General features: G+C 38.9%; 1 protein-coding gene across 1 annotated transcript; it reads left to right on the forward strand.

The window, feature by feature from the left end:
* The first annotated feature begins 1,184 nt into the window (after window positions 1-1,184).
* ZNF484 (zinc finger protein 484) lies at window positions 1,185-25,516 on the forward strand. The gene is given in 5 exon segments (XM_087823134.1): window positions 1,185-1,336; window positions 1,614-1,712; window positions 23,211-25,202; window positions 25,205-25,470; window positions 25,472-25,516. Coding segments are annotated over 5 exon segments (2,436 nt in total). The 5' UTR covers window positions 1,185-1,302.
* Window positions 25,517-27,693: the final 2,177 nt, after the last annotated feature.

Consider the following 27,693-nt stretch of genomic DNA (forward strand, 5'->3'; position numbering starts at 1 on the left):
TCTGTCAGCATCTCTGTAATTGGAATTTTAATATTCCTGGTGACTAAAAATATTGAAAATCTTTTAAAATGCTTTTAGGCAATTTGTGTATATTGTTTAGAGAAATGTATATTAAGATTTTTTGCCAATTTTTATTTATATTATTTATTTTTTTATTGAGTTGTAAGTGTTCTTTATATACTTAAAACACAAATCCCTCATTGCCTTGGCTGGTGTGGCTCAGTTGGTTGGTCATCATCACATGCACCAAGAGGTCACTGGTTCGATTCCCGGTTAGGGCATGTGCTTGGGTTTTGGGCTTGATTTCTGGTAGGGGGTGTGCAGAAGGCAGCCAATCAATGTTTTTCTCTCTCCCTCTCCCTTCCTCTCTCTCTAAAATCACTAAAAACCTATTTTTAAAAAAAACAAATAAAACACAACTCCTTTATCATATTTTATTAAAAATATAAAATTTCCCCCCCAGTCTTAAGTTGTCTTTTTACATTCTTGCTTATATCTTTGTAACCAAAATTTTATTTTGATGAAGTCAAATTTATCTATTTTTTCTTTGGTTGCTTGTGCTTTTGATTTCATATCTATGAAATTATTGCCAAATCCCGTGTCACACAGATTTACTCCTTTTAGGTAAAACTTAAGTTTTGGCCAAATGTAAAAACATTTAGGCCTTTAATTCATTTTGAGTTAATTTTTTTATATGGCATGGGGTAGGGGTTCAAATTTTTTTTTTAATTCTCACCTGAGGATATGTTGTTTTTTTAAGTTGATTTTTAAAAATTGAGGGAGGGAGGCAGAGAAACATTGATGAGAGAGAAACATCAATTAGCTGCCTCCTGCATGCCCCCTACTAGGGATCAAGCTTGCAACCCGGGCATGTGCTCTGACCAGGAACCGCACTAGGGACCTCGTGGTGACGGGATGATGCTCACCCAGCTGAGCCACCAGCCGGGACCACAGCTTATTCTTTTGTAACCAACACACAGGTTAAAACAAAACAACAAAAACCCAGAACATTATCAGTACCACAGAAAGAATGGCATATTTTAAGTAAGATTTATTTTTTCCTTCAAAATAATATTGTCAAATACAAGTGTTTATTGGGAACATTCTGTATTGTATCATATTTAAAATTATTAGAAGTAAGTTTCTAAATATTTTGTTTCCATCCTGCAATCCTGATCCTTTGCATTGAATAAGAATGTGTTTTTACAGGGATCCGTGTCATTCAAGGATGTAACTGTAGACTTCAGCAGGGAGGAGTGGCAACATTTGGACCTTGCTCAAAAGAACCTATACAGGGATGTAATGCTGGAAAACTATTTCAACTTGATCTCAGTGGGTAAGCACAGTTCTGCTGGGTATAAGGCCGTACCTAATTGTGTGTATTTTGTTTAGTAGAATTTCTGAAATCTGTGGGATTTCAGAGGTACGTGGGATTTCTAAATCTGTCAGACAGCTACAGTCTAATAGTTTTGTCCATATTCTGCTCTATGTTCTTAGTAATCTCTTTGGGTATTATGAATATGCCTCTGCTCTCCATGAATTTTTCTGAAAAGTAAGTGGAACACTTCATTGTATGGCCTCAAACCAAGTCTTCTATCATTTCCTGTTAATAGGGTGTCAGGTTCCCAAACCAGAAGTTATTTTCAACTTGGAGCAAGAAAAAAAGCAATATATTTTGGATGGTGAAATGTCAAGTCAGAGCTGTCTAGGGAGTCCGGAACCATGAGCATGGGAGACTGAACTGCATTTACACTGTCACAGGCGGTCAGCCTTGCAGTGCATTTAGTATGACGTGTATATAACATTCTAAACTTTGGGAACTACACGAATAGAATTGATATTGGTCCCTTTGACATCTAGCTGCCATTCCCACTTAAAAGCCTCTTCCCATATTAGCATTTTCTTCTTTGCTTGTCTTTTTTTAGGAGAGAACATACTATATGCTGGTCCTGTGGATCCAGGGTCCTGGGGATTTTTTTTTTTTTTGGCTTTTTCTTCCTTTCTCTAGCGTTTTTATTCTTTTTACCTCCATCAAGATCTTTCTCTTATCAAGAAAAATAACCAGATTCAGTACATACATATATATGGTTCCGTCATTTACATTAGAGGTTCAGAGACAGACGGGGGACTGAGGTGTATAATACATTCTGAGCTAGGGATGAGGTAATGCATCTTGGGGCTTCCAAGGGTCATTTCAGAATAATAAGAGCAGATATTTTGTAAGTACAAGTTTTCCATGCCATATAGGTGGGTCAAAAAGGTTATCATATTTAATAAGAGGCATCTCTATGGAAACAAGAGAAAAACACAGGTTAATTTTGGAGCAGACTGTAGTCCCAGTTTCAAGTTCTGAAGGCAGCTGGTGAGGAAGATTTCCAGACATCTAGCTGGCAGCATCCTCAGGTGACTTGGGGTCAGGCGGTCACAGTCTGACCGACTCTTCTGGGCTGCAGTTTGAATTTCTCTGGTTACCTTTATGCAGCAAAGATTGTCCATTCACGAGCCACTGTGGCTTCTCTGGTGTCTACATCGAGCTGTTCAACTTAAGCTTGCATGGCCTTGGAAAAGGGCAGTTTTAGTTCTCAATAACTCAAGTCAAAGGATGGGAAAATGTTAGTTTGGATGATTGCAGCCAAACGTTTAAGGAAACTAGAAAAATTCAGAAACAGGTCCAGTTTATAGGTAGGAAAAAATGAACTCAGGAGACACTGAACCGTACTAGAATCTAATATCCGTAAAGGTGTATTATAGTTTTTATTGAAACAAGTTTTCTCTCTAAAATCATTCCCATTTTTACCAAAAATAAGCAAATTAAGACTAATTTATTTACAAAATAAGTCTAGTTTTAATAAACTTGTCCTGGTTATACGTACAGGTCCAGCAAGAATAGTAATTAACCTCATAGGCATTTTTAAATTCGCTTTGTGGGAATTTTTATAAAGAATCTTCAGATTAAACATAAAACAGCCTTTTGAGGCGAAGGAGCCCAGGAGGAAACTTGCCATCTGACTTTACCTACAACCTATAGGCTGGGGGTTCTCTCTTCTCAAGGTCCCCAACACATTCTGAGGTTCTTTCTTTGCATCTCCCAGTAAGCAATTAAAATTTTTTTATTGATTTTAGAGAGAGAGGAAGGGAGAGAGAGAAACATCGATTTGAAAGAGAAACATCAGCCGGCTGCCTCCTGCACCCCCTACAGGGGATCGAGCGACAACCCAGGCGTGTGCTCTGACTGCGAGTCAAACCTGTGACCTTTGGGAAGCAACAACTAAGCCACTCCGGCCAGAGCACCCAGTAAGCAATTTTTGTTCCTTAGCTGGAAAGAGTTTTTACCATGTAAGCAAGGTACCAGGCTGTTTTCCCAAAGGGATTTTATTGGCTTCCATAGTCAGTCTTAATTCCATAAGGCTTTCTTGTCAAATCTGAGTCTGTGCATTTCTCTCTCAAATATGACATCCCAGTCAAAGCCTTCTAATATAACTACTTTCCAATTCTGTTATAAAGGGAACATACTGTTAGTGAACTTATGCAAACAAATATATTGCCACAAAAAGAAAAATAATCATTAAGAGTTTGCAAAGTCTGTAGGCATCAGTTGGAGAGAAAAAAATAAATGTTTCAATACCACTCACAGAGTTGGAATTTACCAAATTGCTATAAGTCACCGGTAGCTTAAAAATTATTTCTTAAATCTGCAAAACAATAGCGTTTTAAAATCAGCAATATTTCAAATAAGAAGTCGTAAAATTGTAACCTTTCTCATCAGTTTTTTCAGTCCTGTGTAATTAAACTTGCTCTGCTTGAATCCAGTTTCCTGTTAGTTCTGTGGTCTTGCCTGGTAATATAGAGTAATAGGGTCAGTCCTAATTCCAAGAAGTTCACAAGGCTGTCTATCAAGGTTTATATGGTTTGCTCAGTGAAATGGATGCTTTAATCACTAGAAATTGTGGAAGGTATACCCTAAGTGGAAAACACATTTACTAACAGTTTGTTTGGTTTTTGCCATTGTAAGGGCATCAGCTTCGTGGCAGCCCGAAGTTTCAACTTGTCCAGAAAACATACAACAAGGACATGCTCATAGCCCAGCGTCCGTGGCGGCGGAGCGAAGTCCAGCCCAAATGTCCTACGGCAGAGGAACGCAAAACTGAGGAAAAGCCAGGGAGCCGGGGACAGCCCACTGGCTGTCCTGGATTTCCGTGGCACCAACTATTCACAGCCATTGTTAACTCATCATAATTTCTCTGATTTGGGGCAGACTGTTGCCATGTTACAAGAACATCAGAATGACAGGAGCCTGGCAAGGAGGCGTCATCTTTATAAAAACGGAATGGGCTCCATCCCCATGTGCCACGGCCTGCGCCTCAGGTTTAGTCACTGTAGTGTGTCCCTCAGCTGTGATAACAGACACTTTATGTCAGAACATCCTAGATTATCAACAATTTCACATACATTTCTGGAACATTTAAAACATATATAAAGACAACCTAAAGAAGGCTCTGTTATTTTTTATTGTACAGTGCTTGTCATGGAATTTCAACACAACAAATTACACCTAATTAGTTTTATATTTATCTTTTGTAAGGAAAGAAAACTAATCTTTTGAGGTGTTGCAAAGACCTTCTGGAACACCCCAAAGTTAGTCCCAGGTCAAGACTCTTATTTATAATTTAAATTTTGGGAAGTTTTTCAAACTATATAAAAAGTTTTGGATATTTGACTTTTAATATGGTTGTAAGTGATTATAAAGCTGTACTTTATCTGTTTAACCAACATGGCAATAGAAGATTTCAGACACAGGCAGAAGTTAATCTTTAGCAAAACTTAGTTCTCACTATTGAGGAGATTTAGTCTTCTTAAACAATCACAAAGATGATAAGAAAACATAAAATAAAAATTATTTTGATAAAACATAGAATCTTTGCTTTCTAGGCAGAAAACTTCGTCACAGTATCAGTAGCACACTAATTGGCCTTTCAGCAGAGACAGGAGACCAAACTCTAATTCTGTACCCATGTACTTTTGATATTTAAATTCACTTACTTGATAAAGTATCAGTTTTTTTCATTTTGACCACATAAAATTTCCTTTCTCAAGGTTCTTTCTTTTTTATGCACCCTCTACAACTTTTTGTGTCCCTTTTGGTACACAGTGTCATTCTCTCTCATTCTTCCATTAACAAAAACATGTCTTCATATTTCATACCTTTTAACAAAATATTTTTTAAAATTGATTTCAGAGAGAGGAAGGGAGAAGGAGAAGTAGAAACATCAATGATGAGAGTCATGGACCTGCTGCCTCCTGCTCGCCCCCTGCTGGGGAGCGAGCCCGCAACCCGGCCTGTGCCCCAACCAGACTCGAACCCCGGTCTCCTGGATCATGGTCGATGCTCAGCCGCTGGGCCGCGCCAGGCGGGCTGTATTTCATACCTTTTTAAAAAGCCAAAACATATATTTTTTGTATACACCGTTCCTTTTCCTATTATTTTTAATTTCTGTAGCTTTAAGTACATATTAGAATTTGCAACTTTAAAAAACTTTAATTTGTGCCCGGCCGGGCGTGGCTCAGCAGTGGAGCCTGGACCTAGGACCCAGGCGATCAGGGTTCAATTCCTGGTCAGGGCACAGGCCCCGGCTGCGGGCTCGATCAATGACGCTCTCATCATTGATGTTTCTGTCTCTCTCTCTCCCTCTCCTTTCCTCTCTCGGAAATCAATAAAGATATATTTTAAAAAATAAAATAAAATAATAATAATAATAAAAACTTTAATTTGTAATGAATGCTCGGAAGTAAGCAATTGTAAACTGTTATGCCAGTATTCTTTAGACTGATACATTTATGAACACATTTAATAAATCCTAAAAATATATTTTTTTATAGCACAGTTGTTCTTATGTGGCACATGACATGTTTACTAGTGGATTCAGATATTTTTAGTTCCTTTATGATACTCAGAAAGTAGATAAATGTATGTCCAGTAATTAATGTTTTATCATTTTATCTTATTTGGAAATGGTGTAGGCATTGAATGAATATTCATCATTTCATTTTAGCTAGCACAACTTTAAAGATTCAAGTTATCAAAAAGTTATAAAGCCTTTTAAGTACACATACAATATAATTATTGCTAAAGAGTTCACCTAAAAAAACCTTTTATCCTAATTATATTAATTTAATTTATTTGTTCCTAACAATTAGTTTAGATTACTTATGAAAATTTTATTATACCAAGATACTTGCTGATGAATTTTGCAACAGGGGTAATTTGAATTTATTTGATTAATAAACCCGGGTAGAATTAAAGTATTATTTAATGTTGTTTATTCTAAAGATATGTCCATTTAATCAAACCAAATTTAAACCAGATTTAAATAAAATATTTTCCCATATCATGTGCTTCCGAAAAGCATTTAGATTAATTTCTGTGTGTGCTCTCCCTCTCTCTCTCTATATATATACATATATATATAATTTTTTTAAAACTTTATTTCTAGAATTCTTATATAAGCACTTGGTTAAGCCATTTTAATAGAGGCATTTGGTTTGTTTGTTTATAAATCATCAATGGTATTCAGGGTAGAAAATACTACACAAAACACAGGAACCCGTAAACAAACATATACAGAGATCTTTTAGCTGGGAAACAAGCATCATAGCAAAACTCACTAGTTTAGGAAAGAACAGCTGGAATTAAGTTAAATCGATCTGCTCAGATGGCTAAGGTTTTGTGGGTTTTTTCTTTTAATAAGAGTAACCTTTCTGAAATTGGCTTTTTTGTTGTTGTTAATCCTCACCTGAGGATATTTTTTTCATTGATTTTTTTAGAGAGAGTGGAAAGGAGAGGGAGAGACAGAGAAACATCAATGTGAGAGAGACACATCGATTGATTGCCTTCCACACATGCCCCAACCAGGACGGGCACTGAGCCTGCAACTGACTAGAATCGAACCCGAGACCCTTCAGTCCAAGGGCCAACGTTCTAACTACTGAGCCAAACCAGCTAGGGCTGAAATTTGCATTTTTAATAGAATTTATTGGGGTGACATTGATTCACAAAACCATACACGTTTCAAGTGTACAACTCAATAAAACTTCACCTGCACACTACGTCGTGTGCCCACCACCCTGAGCAAAGTCTCTCCACCCTCATTCATCCCCTCTTTGCCCACCTCCACCTATTCTCCCACCCAACCTTTCCTGTATCTATGTGTTATATATGTTTTTTTCTTAATCCCTCCACCTTTCATACAGTCGCCCCCAACCCCCCTTCCCTCTGACAGATGTCAGTCTGTTCCATGTATCCCTCTTTTTCTATTTTGTCAATTTGGCTTGTACATTAGATTCCACATATAAGTGAAATCATGTGGTATTTGTCTTCCTCTGACTGGCTTAGTTTACTTAGCATTATTATAATCTCTAGGTCCATCAATGCTATCACAAAAGGTAAGATTTCCTTCTTTTTTACAGCCAAGTAATATTCCATTCTGTGAATGTCCCACAGCTTTTTTATCCCCTCATCTACTGATGGGCACTTGGATTGTTTCCAGATCTTAGCTACTGTAAACTGTGCTGCTATGAATATCGGGGTGCATATATTCTTTCTGATGAGTGTTTCAGGATTCTTAGGATACATTCGTAGGAGTGGGATCACTGGGTCAAATGGCAGCTCCATATTTAATTTTTTGAGGAACCTCCACACTGTTTTCCACAGTGGCTGCCCCAGTCTGCATTCCCACCAGCAGTGCACCAGGGCTCCCCTTTCCCCACACCCTCGCCAGCACATGTTGTTTGTTGATTTGTTGATGGAGCCATTCTGACAGGTGTGAGGTGACACCTCATTGTGGCTTCAATTTGCATCTCTGATGATTAGCGACCTTGAGCATTTTCTCATGTGTCTCTTGGCATCTGTGTGTCCTCTTTGGAGAAGTGTCTATTCAGGTCCTTTCCCCATTTCTTAATTGGGTTGTTTGTCTTCCTCTTGCTGAGTAATATGAGTTCTTTGTACACTTTGGAAATTAGCCCCGTATCAGATGCATCCTTGGCAAGTATGTTTTCCCAGACCGTGGGGTTCCTTGGTATTTTGAGGCTGTTTTCTTTTGCTGTGCAGAGCTTTTTAGTTTGATGTAGTCCCATATGTTTATTTTTTCCTTTGTTTCTCTTGCCCCAGGAGATGTATCAGTGAAAAGTCCACTACGTGGGATGGCTGTGACTTTCCTGCCTATGTTTTCTTCCAGGATTTTTATGGTTTCGTGACTTACATTTAAGTCTTTTGTCCATTTTGAATTTTTTCTTGTGTATGGAGTGAGTTGGTGATCTGGTTTTAAGTTTTTGCATGTACCTGTCCAATTTTCCCAGCATCATTTATTGAATAGACTCTTACTCCATTGTATGTTCTTGCCTCCTTTTTCAAATATTGACTGACCATACGGTGTGGGTCTATTTCTGGGCTCTCTTTTCTGTTCCATTGATCTATATGCCTGTTGTACCAATACCAGGCTGTTTTGATTACAGTGGCTTTGTAATACAGTTTGATATCTGGTAAAGTGATTCCTCCATGTTTTTCTTTCTCAAGATGGCTGTGGCTATTGAGGGTCTTTTTTGGTTCCATATAAATTTTTGGAATATTTATTCTAGCTCTGTGAAATATGCTGTTGGTATTTTAATAGGAATTTCACTGAATCTATAAATTGCTTTGGGTATATGGACATTTTAATGATATTAATTCTTCCAATCCATGAGCATGATATATTCTTCCACTTGTTTATATCTTCCTCTATTTCTTTTTTCAACGTCCTGTAGATTTCTGAGTACAGGTCTTTTACATTCTTGGTTAAGCTTATTCCTAGGCATCTTATTTTTTTAGTTGCTATGGTAAATGGTTATTTTTTAATTTTATTTTTTTTCTTTCTCTTTCTGAGACTTCATTGTTAGTGTATAAAAATACCGTCAATTTTTGGATATTAATTTTTTTTCCAGCTACCTTACCGATTTTATTTATCAGTTCTATTAGTACTTTAGTGAAGTGTTTCAGGTTTTCTTTATACAGTATCATGTCATCTGGGAATAATGACAGTTTTACTTCTTCCTTTCCAATTTGGAAACCTTTTATGTTTTCTTCCTGTCTGATCGCTGTGGCAAGGACTTCCAGTACAATCTTGACTAAGAGTGGTGGAAGCGAACAACTCTGTCTTGTTCCTGTTTTTTTAAGGGAAATGGTTTTAGTTTTTGCCCATTGAGTATGATGTTGGCTGTAGGTTTGTCATGTGTGGCCTTTATTACGTTGAGGTATGATCCCTCTATCCCCACTTCGCTGAGAGTTTTCATCAAAATGGGTGCTGGATTTTGTTGAATGCTTTTTCTGCATCTATTGATATGATCATATGATTTTTGTCCTTCAAATGTGATACATCACATTTATTTTGTGATACATCACATAAACAAATTTGCGAATATTATACTAGCCTTCCATCCCCGGAATAAATCCCACCCACTCATGGTGTATGATCTTTTTAACATATTGCTGGATTCAGTTTGCTAGTATTTTGTTGAGAATTTTAGCATCTATGTTCATCAGGGATATTGGCCTGAAATTTTCTTTCTTTGTAGTGTCTTTATCTGGTTTTGGGATTAGGATGATGCTGGCCTCATAAAAAGAGTTTGGGAGTTTTTCCTCCTCTTGAATTTTCTGGAATAGTTTGAGAAGAATAGGTGTTAATTCTTTGAATGTTTGGTAAAACCTACCTATAAATCCATCTGGTCCAGGACTTTTGTTTGCTGGGAGTTTTTTATTACTGCTTCAATTGTTATCAGCCTATTCTTGCTTTCTGATTCTTCCTGATTCAGCTTTGGAAGATTGTATGTTTCTAGGAATTTGTCCCATGTTGTCCAGTTTGTTAGCATATAGTTAGTTGCTCATAGTATTTTCTTATGATCCTTTGTATTTCTGTTGGGTCAGTTTTGTCATATTGCCTCTTTCATTTCTAATTTTATTTATTTGGGTCCTCTCTCTGTTTCTTAGTAAATCTGGGTAAAGGTGCATCAGTCTTATTTATCTTCTCAAAGAACCAGCTCTTGATTTCATTGATCTTTTGCATTTTTTTTTTTTTTTTTTTTTAGTCTCTATGTCATTAATTTCTGCTCTGATCTTTATTATTTCCTTCCTTTTACTTCCTTGGGGCTTTTCTTGCTGTTTTCTTTCTAACTCTTTTAGTTGTTTTGTTAGATGGTTTAGTAGAGCTTTTTCTTGTTTCTTGAGGTAGGCCTGTGCTGCTATGAACTTTCCTCTCAGGGCTGCTTTTGCTGTGTCCCATAGATTTTGGGTTGTTTTCTGTTCATTTTTGCTTTTTTCCAGGAAGGCTTTGATTTCTTCCTTGATCTCATTGGTAACTCATTCACTGTTTAATAACATGCTATTTAACCTCCATGTGTTTGAATGATTTTTTGTGTTTTTATTATAGTTGATTCCTAGTTTCATACCATTGTGATTTGAGAAGATGCTTTTTATTATTTCAACCCCCTTAAATTTGTAAAGACTGGTTTTGTGCCCTAACATGTGGTTCATTTTTGAGAGTGTTTCACGTGCACTTGAAAAGTATGTGTATTTTGCTCCTTTGGCATGAAATGTTTCTTAAATGTCAATTAAATCCGTTATCTGTAGTATATCATTTAAGGCCTGTGTTTCCCTGTTAATTTTTTGTCTTGATGATCTGTCCAAGACAGATGATCACAGTAAGGTGTTAAAGTCCCCCACTATGATTGTGTTGTTGTCGATCTCCCCCAAAAAGTCCACCAAGAAATTTTTTATATATTTAGGTGCTCCTATATTAGGTGCATATATATTTTTAAGGGTTATTTCCTCCTGTTGTATCAATCCTTTTATTATTATGTAGTAACCTTCTTTGTCTCTTCTTATGGTCTTTATTTTGAGTCTATTTCATCAGAAATAAGTATTGCTACTCTAGCCTTTTTGTCGTTTCCATTTACATGGAATATTTTTTCCCCCATCCCTTCACTTTCAGCCTGTGTGAATCTTTTGCTCTCAGGTGGGTCTATTGTAGACAGCATATTATTTGGGTCCTGTTTTCTTATCCATTCAGCTACCCTATGTCTTTTGATTGGACCATTTATCTGTTTACATTTAGGGTTATTATTGATATGTACTTATTTAATGCCATTTTTTCCCTTTATGCTGATGTACTTTTCTCTCAGTATTTCTTCTTCTTAAAGCAGTCCTTTTAGCATTTCTTGCAACGCTGGTTCGGTGGTACTGAACTGCTTTAGCCTTTTTTTGTCTGGGAAGCTCTTTATTTCACCTTCAATTTTAAATGATAGCCTTGCTGGATAAAGCAGTCTTGGTTACAAGTTCTTGCTTTTCATTATTTTGAGAACTTCATGCCACTCCCTTTTGGCCTGAAGTGTTTCTGTTGAGAAATCTGCTGTCAGCCTCATAGGGGCTCCCATGTACGTCACTGCTTGTCTCTCCCTTGCAGCCCTTAATATTCTCTTTTTGTTCTTGACATTTGCCATTTTATTTATGATGTGTCTTCAAGTGGGTCTCTTTGGGTTCCTCTTGTTCGAACCCTCTGTGCTTCCTGAAGTTGTGTGACTTTCTCCTTCACCAGCTTAGGACAGTTTTCTGTCATTATTTTCTCCACCAAGTTCTCTATTTCTCTATCCATTGCTCACTTTCCTCCCCTTCTGGCACCCTTATGATGCAAATGTTGTTTCACTTCATCTTGTCCCAAAGTTCCCTTAAACTGTCCTCATGCTTTTTAGGTGTTTTTTCTTTTTGCTGCTCTGATTGGGTGTTTTTTTCTACCTTACTTTCTAAATTCTTTATTCTATCCTCTGCTTCATTGAGCCTGCTTTTAATCCCCTCCAGTGTATTCTTGATATTAGATACAGTAGTCTTCATTTCTGCCTGGTTATTATTTATCCTATCTGTATCTTTTTTCATGTTTTCACTAAGTTCCTGGACCTTCCCATTAAGTGTCTTGTGGTTCTCACTAATTTCTTTGAGCATCTTTATAACCATTACTCTAAACTCTATTTTTGATAACTTGCTCACCTCCATCTCATCAAGGTCTTTTTCTGGTGATTTTTCCTTTTCTTTAGTTTGGGGGTTGTTTCTTTGTCACCCCATTTTAGCTGTCTCTTTCCTTTTGTTCCTATGTATAAGCTAGAACTGCTATGACACCCAGTCTTTATGGGGTGGCCTTATGTAGTAAGTGTCCTGTGGGACACAGTGGTAAAGGCTCCTTGAACTCCTGCACTGAATGATCTAGTAATGTCCCTTGTGTGGGTTATGTAGACCCTCCTATTGTGATTGGGAGCTGATTGTTGTTGGCCCATTCTTTCACCCCACAGAAATGAGCTTAGCAGGATGGTGCCAGCTGGAGATGGGAGTGCAAATCCAATCCTCCCTTTGAATGGGGTGACACAGGATCTCAGACCTGAAGAGGGAAACTAGCTGTTTTCCTTCTAGCTCAGCAGTGCCCTGTCAGGAACCCTGAGGGGATGCTCCAAAGGGGTCACACCAGATTCCCCGGCTCTGGGATATGTCACCTTTCCCATGTGTGGCTTCCCCAGGAGACATATGCAAGTAGAGCTTCAAGGGAGAGAACAAGGCTGCTCATCTCCTTCTGTCTCTGCAGTGCTCTGCTAGAGGCCTTGTTGGAGTGCCTGAGTGAGTCAGGTCCAATATCCAAGCTCTGCTTTGCACCCCCTTCCTCCAGTGGATATGAGATTAGCAGGGTTTTGCCAGCAGAATCTGGGGTACTGGTCTAATCTACCCTTTGATTGAGGTGGCCAGGGCCTTTAGCCCTCAAGAGGGGAGGTAGATACTCTCCTTTAAATCCTACACCAGAGCTCTGGAAGAGCAGCTCCTAGGGGGATGCCCCAGATTTCACAGTTCTGATTTGTACCCCTTTACCCTGTGAGGCTGCAACAGCAGGACAGTTTCAATGGGGCTTGGAGTGATAGATCAAGGCTTCCCTCTCTGCTTGGGGTAGCACTGGCTCTTGTAGGGGGTGGGATAGGGCTTGTCACTCCTCTCTCCTTGCAGCTCACTGCAAGAGGCCTTGATGTAGACCTCCAAGAGGGAGGCTCCAGATGCCCAGTTCTGACTTACAATCCCTCTCCCCTTTTGGTCTGCACTTGGCTGGTGGTGCAGACAGGTTTGGGGAATGCAAATACAGGTGGCCCCTTGTTGGAAGTGGTGCAGGTCCTCATCCCTCAAGAAGGGAGCTAGTCCCTTGCCCTACAGCTCTTCAGCACCCCGCCAGAACTCTTGAAAGGAGGTTCCTAGTGGGTCACACCAGATTTCACAGTTCTGATTTGTGACCCTTTTTCCCAGAAAGCCTGTCCCTGCAGGATGGTGCAGGTGGGGTTTGTAGTAATAGCACAGGGCTACCCCTCTGCTTGGGGTTGCTCTTGCTCTTGTGGGGGGGGGATGCCCTAGTGAAGGCCTGAGGGGGGGGGTCCAAAGAACCAGTCTGGTTTGCACAAGTGTTGTGGGTCTGCCTTTGGCTTGTCCTGCAGGCAGGTTTTGGAATGCAAATTCAGACGGCCCCTTGTTGGGGGTGGTGTAGGTGCTTGGCCTTCAAGAAGGAAGCCAAGCACTTGCCCTACAGCTCAGGATCACACCACCAGAGCTCTTGAAGGGAAGCTCCTAGAGGACTCACCAGGCTTCACAGTTCTTATTTGTGACCCTCTTTCCCAGCAAGTGTGCCCCTGCAGGACAATGCAGGTGGGGTTTGGAGTGATAGCACAAGGCTTCCTCCTCTGCTTGAGGTTACACTGGCTTTTGAGGTGGGAGAGTAGAGAGCTTATCACCCCCCTCTATCCCTGAAGCTCACTGCCAGAAGCCCTGGTGAAGGCCTCTGAGGAGGGGTGCTCCAAAATCCCAGTTCTGGTTTGCACCTTGCTCCAGTGGTGGTTCTGCACTTGGCTTGAGGTGCAGGCAGGTTTTGGAATGCAAATCCAGGCTTTGGGAATGAAAATTCAGATGACCCATTGTTGAGGGTGGTGCAGGACCTTAGCAGGTTAGTTAGCTGCTGGCTTTCTTGCTTGACTGTGCCTGGCCAGAGATCCTGAAGGGAGGCTTGCAAGTGTAGCTATCTGCAGCATGAGGCCCTGCGCAGGGTGCCTTCCCGTGGGGACTGCACCCACCTAACCTGTGGGAGGGGGAAGACTGGCTCTTGTTCCGCAGCCACTCAGTTCAATGTTCGTCTAAAGCTGTCTACAGTTTCTCCAGATGAAAAAGCACTGTTCAGGTCCCTTTTGGGGACAGCCTGCAGTTCTTTGTGCCAGACTCAAGCTTGGCAGGGTGGTGTCACCAGTATTTGGAGGACAGGGTTAGTGCACTTCTCCAGCTGGTGCTGTAAGAATAGAAGTGGGAGTGGCCTAGGAGATGGCATCTGGGGACAGTGTGAGATGTTAGATCAGGACCTCAGAAGCCTGCCTTCCTGATCTCCAGCACTTTGCAACCCTGATCTTCTCCTTCTGGCTTCCATATGCCCTGAGTCTCCTTCCCTCCCCCAGAGCTCCGGGTGAGTGCCTGAGAACCAGTCCCTGTGCAGTGGCCTTTGCAGAGAACACCCTGGATTCAGGCAGACTCCCTCCCCTTTCCAGTGGACAAAGGCCTCACTTATTTTTGCTGCCAGATGCTATGCAGGCTCTTCTTCCAGGCCCTGGTGTTGTGGGTTAGGGGTCCTGGCATGGGATTGAGACCCTCTTTCCAATGGGGTGCTTTTGAAGCCACAATATTTTTCTAGCTTCACAGATGCTGCCCCTGGGTGCAGGGGCCAGCCCTTCTGTGCCTCCACCCCTCTTACCAGTCTTTGTGTAGCTTCTTTTTTTCTATCCTTAGATATAATACTCCTGTTCAGGTGTCCTTCTGTTGTTAATTCAGGTTAATTGCTCTGAGTCTTAGGTGTATCTCCCATTTGGAACTGGGAGCAGGTGTATATCGCTTTCACCTATTCCACCACCATCTTTAATCTCCACCCCTCCAGAAGTTTTTTTCAGCCTGTGTGAGTCTTTTGTTCTGTGGTGGGTGTCTTGGAGACAGCATATATTTGGGTCATGTTTGCTTACCCATTCAGCTACCCTATGTCTTTTGAGTGGAGCATTTAAACGATTTATATTTAAGGTTGTTATTGATAGGTACTTATCTATTGTCATTTTATTTCTTTATGCCTATGTTTACCTTTCTTTCTACTTCTAGTTCTTATTACAGCAGTCCCTTTATTTTCTTGCAATGCTGGTTTGGTGGCGATAAACTCCTTTAGCCTTTTTTTTTTTTTTTTTTCATCTGGGAAGCTTTTTATTTCACCATCTATTTTGAATGACAGCCTCACTGGAGAGAGTGTTCTTGTTTTCAGATCCTTGCTTTTCATTATATTGAATATTTCCTGCCATTCCCTCCTGGCCTGCAGAGTTGCTGATGAGAAATCAGCTGACAGCCTTATGGGAGCTCCTTTGTAGGTAACGGATTGCCTTTTTCCTTGCTGCCTTTAAGATTCTCTCTGTCTTGAATTTTTGGCGTTTTAATTATGATGTGTCTGGGTGTGGGCTTCTTTGGATTCTTCTAGCTTGGGACTCTCTGTGCCTCCTGAACTTGTGTGATTTTTTCCTTCACCAGGTTAGGGAAGTTTTCTGCCATTATTTCTTCAAACAGATTCTCTGTCCTTTGCTTATTCTCTTCCCCTTCTGGCATTCCCATAATGAGAATATTGTTATGTTTCATGTTGTCCCACAGCTCCCTTAAACTGTCCTCCTGTTTTTTTTAATTGTTTTTTCTTTTGGGTTTCGATTGATTTTTTTCTACCCTGTGTTCTAATTCACTGATCTGATTCTCAGCTTCCCCTTCTGCTGTTTATTCCTCCCAATGTATTTTTTACTTTTACTATATCATTCTTAATTTTCTTCACAGTTTCCATCTTTTCTCATGCTGTTGAGCATCCTTACAATCAGTATTCTGAACTCTATATCTCATAGATTGCTTATCTCCATTTCATTTAACTCATCTTCAGTAAAATTCCTTTGCTCTTCCATTTGGGGCTTTTTTTGTGTGTGTCTCCCCATTTTGGCTGCCTGTTTGTGTTTGTTTTTATGTATTAAGTAGATCTCTAGGACTCCCAGGCTTTTGGATGGTCTCTGTGCTAGCCAATGTCAGAAGCTGTTTGTGACTCGCTTTGAAAACCCTGTTTCAAGCTTTCCACAATGCACACCTTATGCTTTCCTCTGCTGAGGCTGGGTGTATTTGGACAGGATCAAGATGTGTACTAAGGTCGGCTTTCCCAAACCCTGGGTCCAGAAGAAAATAAGGAAAAGACTCAAAGCACCCAGAGGCTGATTGTTATTCACAGTTTCTTTACACCTTGCTGACCAGCTATTTGGAACCAGAACTCGCTTGTGTGGCTGACTACTTTTCTGCACTTGAATATTAAATGAAAGCATCTGAATAAACTTAAGTGTACTTTATTTTGTCCTGTCCTATATTTATATTACTATATGTGGAAACTAAACATTGCAGATATTTTAATATTTTTAAACATTTAATATTTTTTTAAATGTGATATGTTGTATAACATCTGTCTGCATGCAGTGGTACTAAACAAGTATTACATACATATTGTGTTTTACTATGTTTTCCCTTAGAAGAACATACTTTACACCCCTAGTGGAAATTTTTTTTTTTTTTTTTACTGCTTGTTACTGTTTTTTGTAAAACTATCTTTTAAAACTTTTGCCATAATAAAAGATGGATGGAAATAATTAGATGTATTGCCTGTCATATCTCTGGAAATACTGACTGATGAGTTGAGAAAAAGGCATGCATAAAGAGGAAAACTAGGGACAGCCGAAATAAGTGTCAAGCAGTGAAGTGCAGACCCTAGTTATCTCATGACCAGTAAATGACATTGGGAATGGAAACACAAGTTAACTTGTGACCAGCCAGCAATGTTTTGGGGTTTAGATCCCAGAGTTCTCAGTGGAACCCCCCGGACAACTGAGATATTCCTCAGGAACTTCAGCTGCTGCCTGTGAGAGCCCACCCAGCCCTCTCATGCCTTCGTACTTCCTACCTAGCCTTCAGTTGATTATTCAGGATGGTTTTTCTCTATTTTAGTTGTAATTCTAGTTTGGTCCTGGGAGAATATAAGTGTAGCTTCCACTTAATCCACCACCATCTTGGAATCCCATGTATGGCCTTCATTATGTTGAGGTATGTTCCCTATATTCCCATTTTTCTGAGAGTTTTTATCATAAATGGGTGCTGAATTTTATCAAATGCCTTTCTCTGCATCTATTGATGTGATCATGTGATTTTTGTCCTTCCTTTTGTTTATGTGATGTATCATGTTTATTGATTTGTGAATATTGTACCAACCTTGCATTCCTGGAATAAATCCCACTTGGTCATGGTGTATGATCTTTATAATGTATTGCTGGATTTGGCTTGCTAGTATTTTGTTGAGAATTTTAGCATCTATGTTCATTAGGGATATTGGCCTATAATTTTCTTTCATTGTAGTGTCTTTATCTGGTTTTGGAATTAGGATAATGCTGGCCTCATAAAATGGATTTTTTGGAATAGTTTGAGAAGGATAGGTGTTAGATCTTCTTTGAATGTTTAGTAAAATTTGCTGTGAAACTATTTGGTGTAGGACTTGGGAGGTTTTTGGTTACTGCTTTGATTCCATTAGTTTTAACTGGCATATTCAAATATTCTGATTCTGTTTTTGAAGATTGTATGTTTAGAAGAATTCATCCATTTCACCCAAGTTTTTCAGTTTCTTGGCTTATAGTTGTTCATAGTTTTTTCTTAAAATCCTTTGCATTTCTTTGGTGGCAGTTGTTACTTCCCTTTCAATTGTAATTTTATTTATTTAGCTTCTCTCTCTTTTTTTCTTGATGATTCTGGTTAGTTATGTCAGTGTTGTTTATGTTGTTTATTTTTGCAAAGAACCAGCTGTTGGTATTTTTTACCTTTGGTTTTTTAGTTTTTGGTGGGTATTTTTTTGTTTTTTTGTTTGTTTTTGGTCTCTCTGTCATTTATTTCAGCTCAGATATTTATTATTTCCTTTTTTGTATTTACTGTGGGCTTTTTTGTTGTTGTTCTTTTAGGTGTAGGGTTAGACTTTTTATTTGAGATTTTTCTTGCTTCTTGAAGTGGGCCTGTAATGGTTTGAATTTCCTACTCAGGACTGCTTTTGCTGTGTCCCTTAGATTTTTTATTTGTTGTGTGTTCATTTTTGTCTCCAGGTAGCTTTTGATTTCTTCCTTAACCTTGTTGTTAACCCATTCATTGTTTAATAACATGTTATTTGACTTACTTGTGTTTGAGTATATTTCTGTTTTTATCTTGTCGTTGATTTCTAGTTTCACACTGTCATGGTCAGAGGAGATTTTTAATATGATTTTAATATTCTTAAATTTACTGAGACTTGTTTTGTGTCCTAACATGTGATTTATTATAGAGAAAGTTCACTTGTGCACTTGAAAATAATATATATTCTGCTGCTTTTGGGTGAAATGCTCTGAAAATATCAATTAAATATATCTGATCTAGTGTTCATTTAAGGCTGCTGTTTCCTTGTTTATTTTCTGTCTGGAAGACCTATCGATGTCCATGGGGTGTTAAAATTCGCTACTATGATTGTATTACTGTCAATCTCTCCCTTTATGTCCATCAGGATTTATTTTATATATTTAGGTGCTCCTATGTTGGATGCATAAGTGTTTACAAGGGTTATATCCTCTTGTTAGATTGCTCTCTTTATCATTTTGAAATGTCCTTTGTCTCTTAAACCCTTTGTTTGTTTATTTGTTTGTTTGGTTTGTTTTGTTTTGTTTTGTTTTAATCCCTACCAAGGATAATTTTTTCCATTGCTTTTCAGAGAGAGAGAGAGACATTGATGGGAGAGACACTCATCAATTGGTTGCCTCCCACTCAAGCACTGACTCTGGCCAGGGGCTGAACCTGCAACTGAGGTACATGCCCTCGGCCAGAGTCAAACCCAGTATCCTTCAGTCCAAGGGCTAACGCTCTAACCACTGAGCAAAACTGTCTAGGGCATATCATTTATTTTTTAATTTTTAAAAATATGTCTTTATTGATTTCAGAGAGAGGAAGGAAGGAGAGAGAGAGATAGAAACATCAATGATGAAAGTCATTGATTGGCTGCCTCCTGCTCACCCCCGACTGGGGATCGAGCCTGCAACCCTGGCATGTGCCCTGACTAGGAATCGAACTGCGATCTCCTGGATCAAAAGTCAATGCTCAACAACTGAGCCACACCAGCCAGGCCATATCCTTTTTTTTTAAAGTCTATTTTGTCAGATACAAGTATTGCTACCCCTGCTTTTTTTCTTCTGTGTCCATTTATTTGCATGGAATATTTTTTCCAACCTTTTACTTTTATTCTGTGTGCATTTTTTTGTTTGTTTTGAGGTGGGTGTCTTGTAGACAGTATATATATGGGTCATGTTTCCTTTTTCTTTTTTAAAAGATTTTTAAAATTAATTTTTAGAGTGGAAGGGAGAGGAAGAGCGAGAGAGAAACGTTGATATGAGAGTGAGACATTTATTAGCCAATAGACATCTATTAGCCTTCCACACACACCCTGCCCTGGATTGAGCTCAAACCCTGGGCATGTGCCTTGACCAGGAATTGATCCAGCAACCTTCTGATGCATGGGACAACAGCCAACCAACTGAGCCACACCACAGAGCTGGTCTTGTTTTCTTACCCATTCAGCTACCCTATGTCTTTTTATTGGAGCATTTAATTTTTCTTTTACCATTCAGTCGTAGATTTGCCTTTTAAAAAATTACTGTGGGTTACACCATTGCTGCTTTCTTTTTATTTTTTCTCTTTTCCCTTAGTGCTTCAAAATTGTCATCTAGTTATGGCCTTATTTTATGATCTCCCATGTCTACAGTCTAATTGTGGACTTTGAGGGTACCATTCCCTACACTTGGGGACAGCTATTTGCTGTATGTTACATTAGTAATTATACTTACTGACATTCTGTTCCCTCTTGGTCAGTATATTGCAACACTGACTTGGTCTTTCTGACCAATTCATTTATTTTGATATTTTACAAAAACTATTTGTACCCTGTGTGCAGGAAATTGAGTTAATTATAGTTTTCAGTTTGTCTTCAATGTTATCATCAATGTGCTTCAGATAAGATGGTCATTTCTTATTTATTTTTATCCCTTTTACTTGCCACCCCTCACACTCACTGTCATTCTCCCCAGAGGATAAATTTGCTCTGATACATGTGATATGGTTGCCATTTATCCTTGAATTTGTGGGGTATCTGTAAAATTTAAATTGTTGGTATTTTTTTTATAGAAATGGTACTGTGCTATATATTCTACTCAGTTTCTTTTTTTTCCCTTAACACTAAATTGATATTTCTGGTTTATTCTAACTGATGCCTCACTCCCTAGTGTGGGGGTACACCACATTTTACTCGTCCTGCTTCCAGCTGCGATAGTCAGTCCTGCAATAAATTCCTTCACAAACCATTTTCTTGTAGAAAGTGAGACTTTCTTGGACAAGAGTGAGGTTGCTTTATTACTGGATGTACTAATACTTTGTTTGACTAAGTATCACCACATTATTTTCTCAATTGGATGCACCATTCTACAACCCTCTCAGTGCACAAGGTCATAAAATTAAGTTCTTGAATTTATGTGATAGGGCAGAGGATGTTATTTTGCTGTGTTTCAGAAGGACTTAAATTTTTTTCTGCTAGGAGAATTTAAAAGGGCCAATAATTGTAATTGGAAAGGGAAGATAACTGCATGAAATGTTTAAATTTGGGGGCTTTAAGCATTTGTTGTGGAACAATCTATGCCAATTAAGCATAGATTAAAATATCCAGCCTTTGTTTTTTTCTTTAAAGTTAAAAGAAATGAGAGTCTCCCTAGAGGTCTGCTGAGACGTCAGATTCGTTTTTAGAGCATAAAGCCCTAAATGACCCATGAAGAGCAACAGATTTTGAATAGGAACAGAGGATCAGAAATAGGAAGCTCAAAGGGAAAAGGAAAAAAATGTATCTTTGGATTCAGTAATAAAACAGACATGACTCGTGGAAGGACAGCTTGCATACACACATATCATTGGCCTGTTACTCTTTATTTTATTAGATAAGTAATTGAATCAGTTGTGACAGAGGCATTATATATAATAAACTTTTATCACAGGAGCAACATTTTTACATTGAACATTGTTGGTAGTAATGTAAATAATATCATATATAACAACAGGCTTATAAACCAAAGAAAGCTAAAGGTTGCAAAAAATCAAAATTTATGTTTAGAAATCCAGTGTTAGATCTATTAGGTGCCATTAATATGTGTGATTAAAAATCTAATATAACAGTTAAAGCATGCATTTAGGGATAGGCAAACGCCTTAGAAACAGAATGAAATAAATATGAGGTTGGACCGTGTGTTCAAGAACTCTAGTAGAGTAAGATAATAGTCTAATCTAGTTTTTACATAAATATGTACTGGGAGTTGATTACAGGATTGGAATATTAGTGGTTCTTATCTGGGCAAGAATGGTGTATTGGGGTAAAGCCAGGCTCCTGTCACTAAGAAATGTGAGAGCTTAATGCCCATGGTCCAGGTATGCTGGATAGCTCTGCTTCCTGTAGCCACTCAGGGGCAAACTTTCTTGAAAGCTATCGCATCATTGCCTAGAGCAAGGATTGGCAAACAGATCCAGAAGTAAATACTTTTAGCTTTGTGAGCCATGTGATTGCTGTCATAGCTACTCAGTTCTGCAGTTATAGCCCCAAAGCAGCTGTAGACAAATGCATCACTGAATGGACATGACTGTATTTCATTAAAAACTTTGTAAACAGCCCGGCCGGGCGTGGCTCAGAGGTTGAGCGTCGACCTAGGATCCAGGCAATCGGGGTTTGATTCCCGGTCAGGGCACAGGCCCGGGTTGCGGGCTCGATCCCCAGTCGGGGGCGTGCAGGAGGCAGCCGATCAATGACTCTCATCATTGATGTTTCTATCTCTCTCTCTCCTTCTCCCTTCCTCTCTCTGAAATCAATAAAGATATATTTTTTAAAAAAACAACTTTGTAAACACACAAATTTGATTTTCATATAATTTTTGTGTGACATGAAGTATTATTTTTCTGTTGACTTTTTTCAACCATTCAGAAATATAAAATCTAATTTTGGCTTTTGGGTGGAGGCCTGGAGTTAGCCTGAGGGCTGTAATTTTATGACCTCTGCCTAGGGCATTGCCAGCTGCTTAGAACTGGGTGCTGCCACTGGGAAAAAAGAAAGGTAGGGGAGATGCACCCAGTTTCTTAAGATAATGACCTTGTCACAACAAATACAATTTTTAATCCTATTTAATTGATGAGAACTGAATTATTTGGCTTCACTCAATGACAAATGACCTGCTGTTGTGAGTCAGCCACGTGCTTGAATGAAGGGAATAGATTTTGATGGACAACTTTTAGCCCCTGCTTCTGGTGATTTTCCTCTATTATATGCTTCTGATTCGATGCATGTGTCTCTACCCCAAACCAGGGGCAAAGAGTTAAATCACGGACATTTATTTACTATGTGGCTGAGGATTACTGAAGTTACAGTAGTTTTACTATACATAAATAAATTGGTATTTAAGGAACAGTGGTTAATTTTTCCCCAGGAAGATTGGCAAGGGTTTACAGATCAAGATAATAATCTAGACTCAGAAATATGTCTTTTCAGCCACACAGTTTGTCACCTTGTTCTGACACCTTCCTGTGTGGTTCTGCTACATACTTGGAGCTGACGGGCTTCATCCTCCCTAATTACTAAACATTCAATTTGAGCAAATTACTTCACTCTTCTTGGTTCAGTTTACTTGTCTATAAAACACAGACAATAATAATAAAACAGTAAATTGTTGCGATGATGTTTAAATGAATTAATATATAACTTAGAATGATTCCTTGAACATCTAAATGTAATATCAGTGCTTATTTTATTGCTATATATTATTATATTACATATAAATAGGTCACTATGCATATGCTTATGTGTATTTCATATATTTTTATATATTTGTTATATTTACATAGAACTCTCATTTTCTGGCTCATGCTGAATGAACTCCATATTTTATTACTCCTGTGATCTGTTAACTGTTCTTTGTGTGTTTTATTTTTCTTTCTTTTGCAGATCAGGATATTGGTTCTGAAACTTCACAACAGGGAATGTCTGAAAAAGTTTCAATCAAGTCTGAGAGAATTGATCTTTTCACAAGAGATAACTCATATTTCATTTTAGAATTGTGGCAAGATAGTGAACAGACAGGGAGATATGAGGAAAACCAGAACAAACCTTTAAGTCACACTGTCTTCATCAACAAAGAAACACTAGCTAGTGAGAAGGACTATGGATATAAGGACATTGTAAACACACACTTTAGTCCTACAAAAAAAAGGCTCTATAACTCATTTGGAGAGAGTTTGAAGCCTATTGTAAGCTTATGCAATTATAATAAAAACAATGTAACAGAAAGTCTTGATCAAAAGATTATTGGATATGGTAATATTTTTACTCATACAGATTCTTATACAGAAATGAATGCTTGGGAATGTAATCAATGTAAGAAACTTCTCAGTCATAAGCAAGCTCTAATTCAACATCAAAATATTCACACTGGGAAGAACCTTTATGGATTTTCTGGTTGTGTAAACATCTTCACCCAGAAGTCACACCTCTTTGCACATGATAATATTTATACTGAAGACAAACAGAATGATTGCAGCAAATGTGAGACAGTCTTTACTCAGAATTTCCAACTTGCTATACCTCAGAAGGTTTATACAGGAGAGAAATCTTATATATGCTCTGGATATGGGAAGGACAGTTCCCTCAAGTCAAACCATGAGAAAAGTCATACTGCAGGAAATTACTATAAATGCATTGAATATGGAAAAGCCTATATTCAGAAGTCAGATCTGTTCAGATGTCAAGGAATTCATTCTGGAGAAAAACCCTATAAATACAGTGAATGCGGGAGAAACATCTCTCAGCAGTCAAACCTCAATACACATAAAAAAAGTCATAGTGGAGGGAAACACTTTGAATGTACTGAATGTGGGAAAGCCTTCACAAGGAAATCAACACTGAGTATGCACCAGAGAATTCATACAGGAGAAAAACTGTATGTTTGCACTGAATGTGGGAAGGCCTTTATCTGGAAGTCACATTTTATTACACAGGAGAGAATTCATACTGGGGAGAAACCTTATGAATGCGCTGACTGTGGGAAATCCTGTATAAAGAAGTCACAACTCCATGTGCATCAGCGAATGCACACAGGAGAGAGTCCCTTTATATGTTCAGAGTGTGGGAAGGTCTTCACCCACAAGACAAATCTCATTATACACCAGAAAATTCACACTGGAGAAAGACCCTGCATCTGTACTGAGTGTGGGAAGGTCTTTACTGACAGGTCAAATCTCATTAAGCACCAGAAAATTCATACTGGAGAGAAACCCTATAAATGCAATGACTGTGGAAAATCATTCACCTGGAAGTCAAGGCTCAGAATACATCAGAAATGTCATGCTGGAGAGAGACACTCTGAGTGCAGTGAGTGTGGGAAAGCATTCATTCAGAAGTCAACACAGTATGCACCAGAGAATTCATAGAGGGGAAAACCCTATGTTTGCACTGAATGTGGGAAGGCCTTCTTCCACAAGTCACATTTTATTACACATGAGAGAATTCATACTGGGGAGAAGCCTTATGAATGCAGGGACTGTGGGAAGTCCTTTATTAAGAAATCACAACTCCATGTGCATCAGCGAATGCACACAGGAGAGCGACCCCACGGATGTGCTGACTGTGGAAAGGCTTTCACTGACAGATCAAACCTCTTTACTCACCAGAAAATTCTTACTGGAGAGAAACCTTATAAATGTAGTGACTGTGGAAAAGCCTTCACTCGAAAGTCAGGCCTCCATATACATCAGCAGTCTCACACTGGAGAGAGACAATATGAGTGCAATGAATGTGGAAAAGCCTTTGCAAGAAAATCAACGCTAGTTATGCATCAAAGGATTCACACAGGAGAGAAGCCCTATATTTGTACTGAGTGTGGGAAGTCCTTCATCCAGAAGCCCCACTTAAATCGACATTGGAGAGTTCACTCTGGAGAGAAGCCTATGAGTGCCGTGACTGTGGGAAGGCCTTCAGTGAGAAATCACAGCTCCATGCGCATGAGCGACCTCATGCAGGAGAGACCACGCGCATGTGCTGAACGTGAAGGGCCTTCACCATCAGATCAGATCTTATTAAACACCAGAAAATTCACACTAAACAAAAACCCGATAAATGTAGTGACTCTAGGAAAGCCTTACACTGGAAGACACAACTCAGTATACATCCGAAATCTGGTACTGAGGAGGTGGAGTGCCCAATGCCACAATCGTGGTGTGGGGATAAAACGCTGTGCGGTGCTATAGCTTCACTAAGAAGCAGGCGGTAACCAACGCCACCTTTCCTCTAATCGTCAGCACAAATGTCTGGATCACACTGCTGATGTAGTTACACTCATGGGGAGAAACTTTAGAGACAGTGTCTAAGCAACATATAATGGTCTTGCTTGGCTAACGACAGACTCTGGCATGGTCAAGCTCCTGCAGATAAAGGTAAACATGTAGGAGATCGCAGCATTCTTTCTTGTTTCGCATTTTGGATAAACAGCTTGATGAATTCAGAGCTGTTGAGTGTTTCATGCCCTGGGTAGCAAAAATACTTAGGTATTTTAATTACTAAGCACCCTAAAGACACTGAGATCAAGGCAAAAGTACAATTTAGGTCTGTAATAAAGAGAAGCCAGAAGGTTCTGTGAAAATTGACATTAAAGCCTCTACTTTCTTTGGGAAATCACTATTTTTTACTGTAGTGATACTAATAGATACTAAGAAAACTTTAAATATACACTTTGGCTTGAGATTGGAAAACCAGAACCCCAGGCTTACCTGAATACTTACAGACATCTTTGTTTATTTAACCCTCAAGAGAGGATACTTTTTCCTTTGCTTTCCGGAGAGAGTGGAAGAGGAGGTGGGGAGGGGAGAGAGACATCAAGACATCAGGTGGTTGCCTCCTGCACACGGCCTGGGCCAGGGTCGAGCCTGCAACTGAGGTATGTGTCCTTGGCTGGAATCGAACCCAGGACCCTTCAGTCCACAGGCTGACGCTCTGACCACTGAGCCAAACCATTCAAGGCTTTCCAGGCATCTTTAGATAACCAATGTGTTCTCTCATTTATTAATTCCCTTCATGGCAGCAGGTAACTCACCCCCAACCGGTGTAAAGTGCTCCCAGACTATATTTCAAAAGTGACCAGTTGTGTAAGCCGTTGACTACCTGTCACCTTATAACTGCCCTGAAATCATGGAACTTAACCACAGGTCACAGATCCAGACATGGGCACTTCACATTCTCAGCCTCATCCACAGAAACCTACACTTTTTTCTTTTTAAACTGATTCCTGTTCAGAAAAGAGACAATTTAGGAAAATGGCTCTGCCCCAGCCAGTGTGGCTCAGTTGGTTGAGCGTCGTCAACCAACTTTCATTAATGCCATCCTGGCAGTGGCCACGTACGAGTTCCAAACCCAGGGGTTGCCAGGCCCAGACTGAGCGTCACCCACGCACCAAGAGTCACTGTCCTGATTCCTGATCAGGTGCAGGGGGCAGCTGATCAATGTTTTCTCTCTCTCCCTCTCCCTTCCTTTCTCTCTAAAAATCAATAAAAACATTTTTTGAAAAAGAAAATAGGTTTCAAAACCCAGAATTCTTACCTTCCAATTTTGTTAAAACATTCTTTACATATTCATTACATGCTAGGTTATTATGAGAATCAATTGTCTTGAATTCAAGCGTGTTTTTTAATAAGATGTAACAGCTGCACATTTGGAAGAATACTCCTGCTATCCCTTCTTAATCTTTACAAATCAATATTATTTAATTGTGTTTTCAAACCCTCTATATCTTTTGTTTCTTACTCCATCAGACACTGAAGTGTCTTATAATCTTTCAGAATAATCATGAATTTGTCTCTTAGATCTACCAATTTTGGCTTTACATAGCTTGAATCTTTGTTTTTATATACATTTAAATTTAGAAGTTTTCCTTTTTTCTGGTTAATTGAAGCTTAATCATTATGAAAGTCCCTCTTTAATCTCTAGTGATGCTTTTTGCCTTAAAATTTACTATGTCAAATCATAATATTATTACAATATGAATACTTATTAAATTAATATTCACACCATTTTCTGAACAAGGTAATAAGTTAGAACATTAATTCCATTTATTATCTTTTTTACTTATATGGTGTTGATGTGATGTGTTTGAATTCTGGATGTAGTTGATATGGCCAGCCATTGTTTCAGAGTTAACATTCATTTAAATTAACCCACATATTTACCTTTTCATTAATTTTTTATTCCTTCTTCTAACTTCCTCCAGAATTATTTTTCTTCTGACTAAAGAACGTCCATTAGTATCTTTTTTTTTTTTTTTTTAACCCTCACCCGAGGGTACTTTTTTCCATTGCGTTTCAGAGAGAGTGGAAGGCGGAGGGAGAGAGTGAAAGATGAATGTCAATCAGTTGCCTCCCGTTGGGTGCCCCAACCGGAGATC

The sequence above is a fragment of the Miniopterus natalensis genome, chromosome 12 (assembly GCF_054644295.1).
Source record: "Miniopterus natalensis isolate mMinNat1 chromosome 12, mMinNat1.hap1, whole genome shotgun sequence".
NCBI lineage: Eukaryota > Metazoa > Chordata > Mammalia > Chiroptera > Miniopteridae > Miniopterus > Miniopterus natalensis.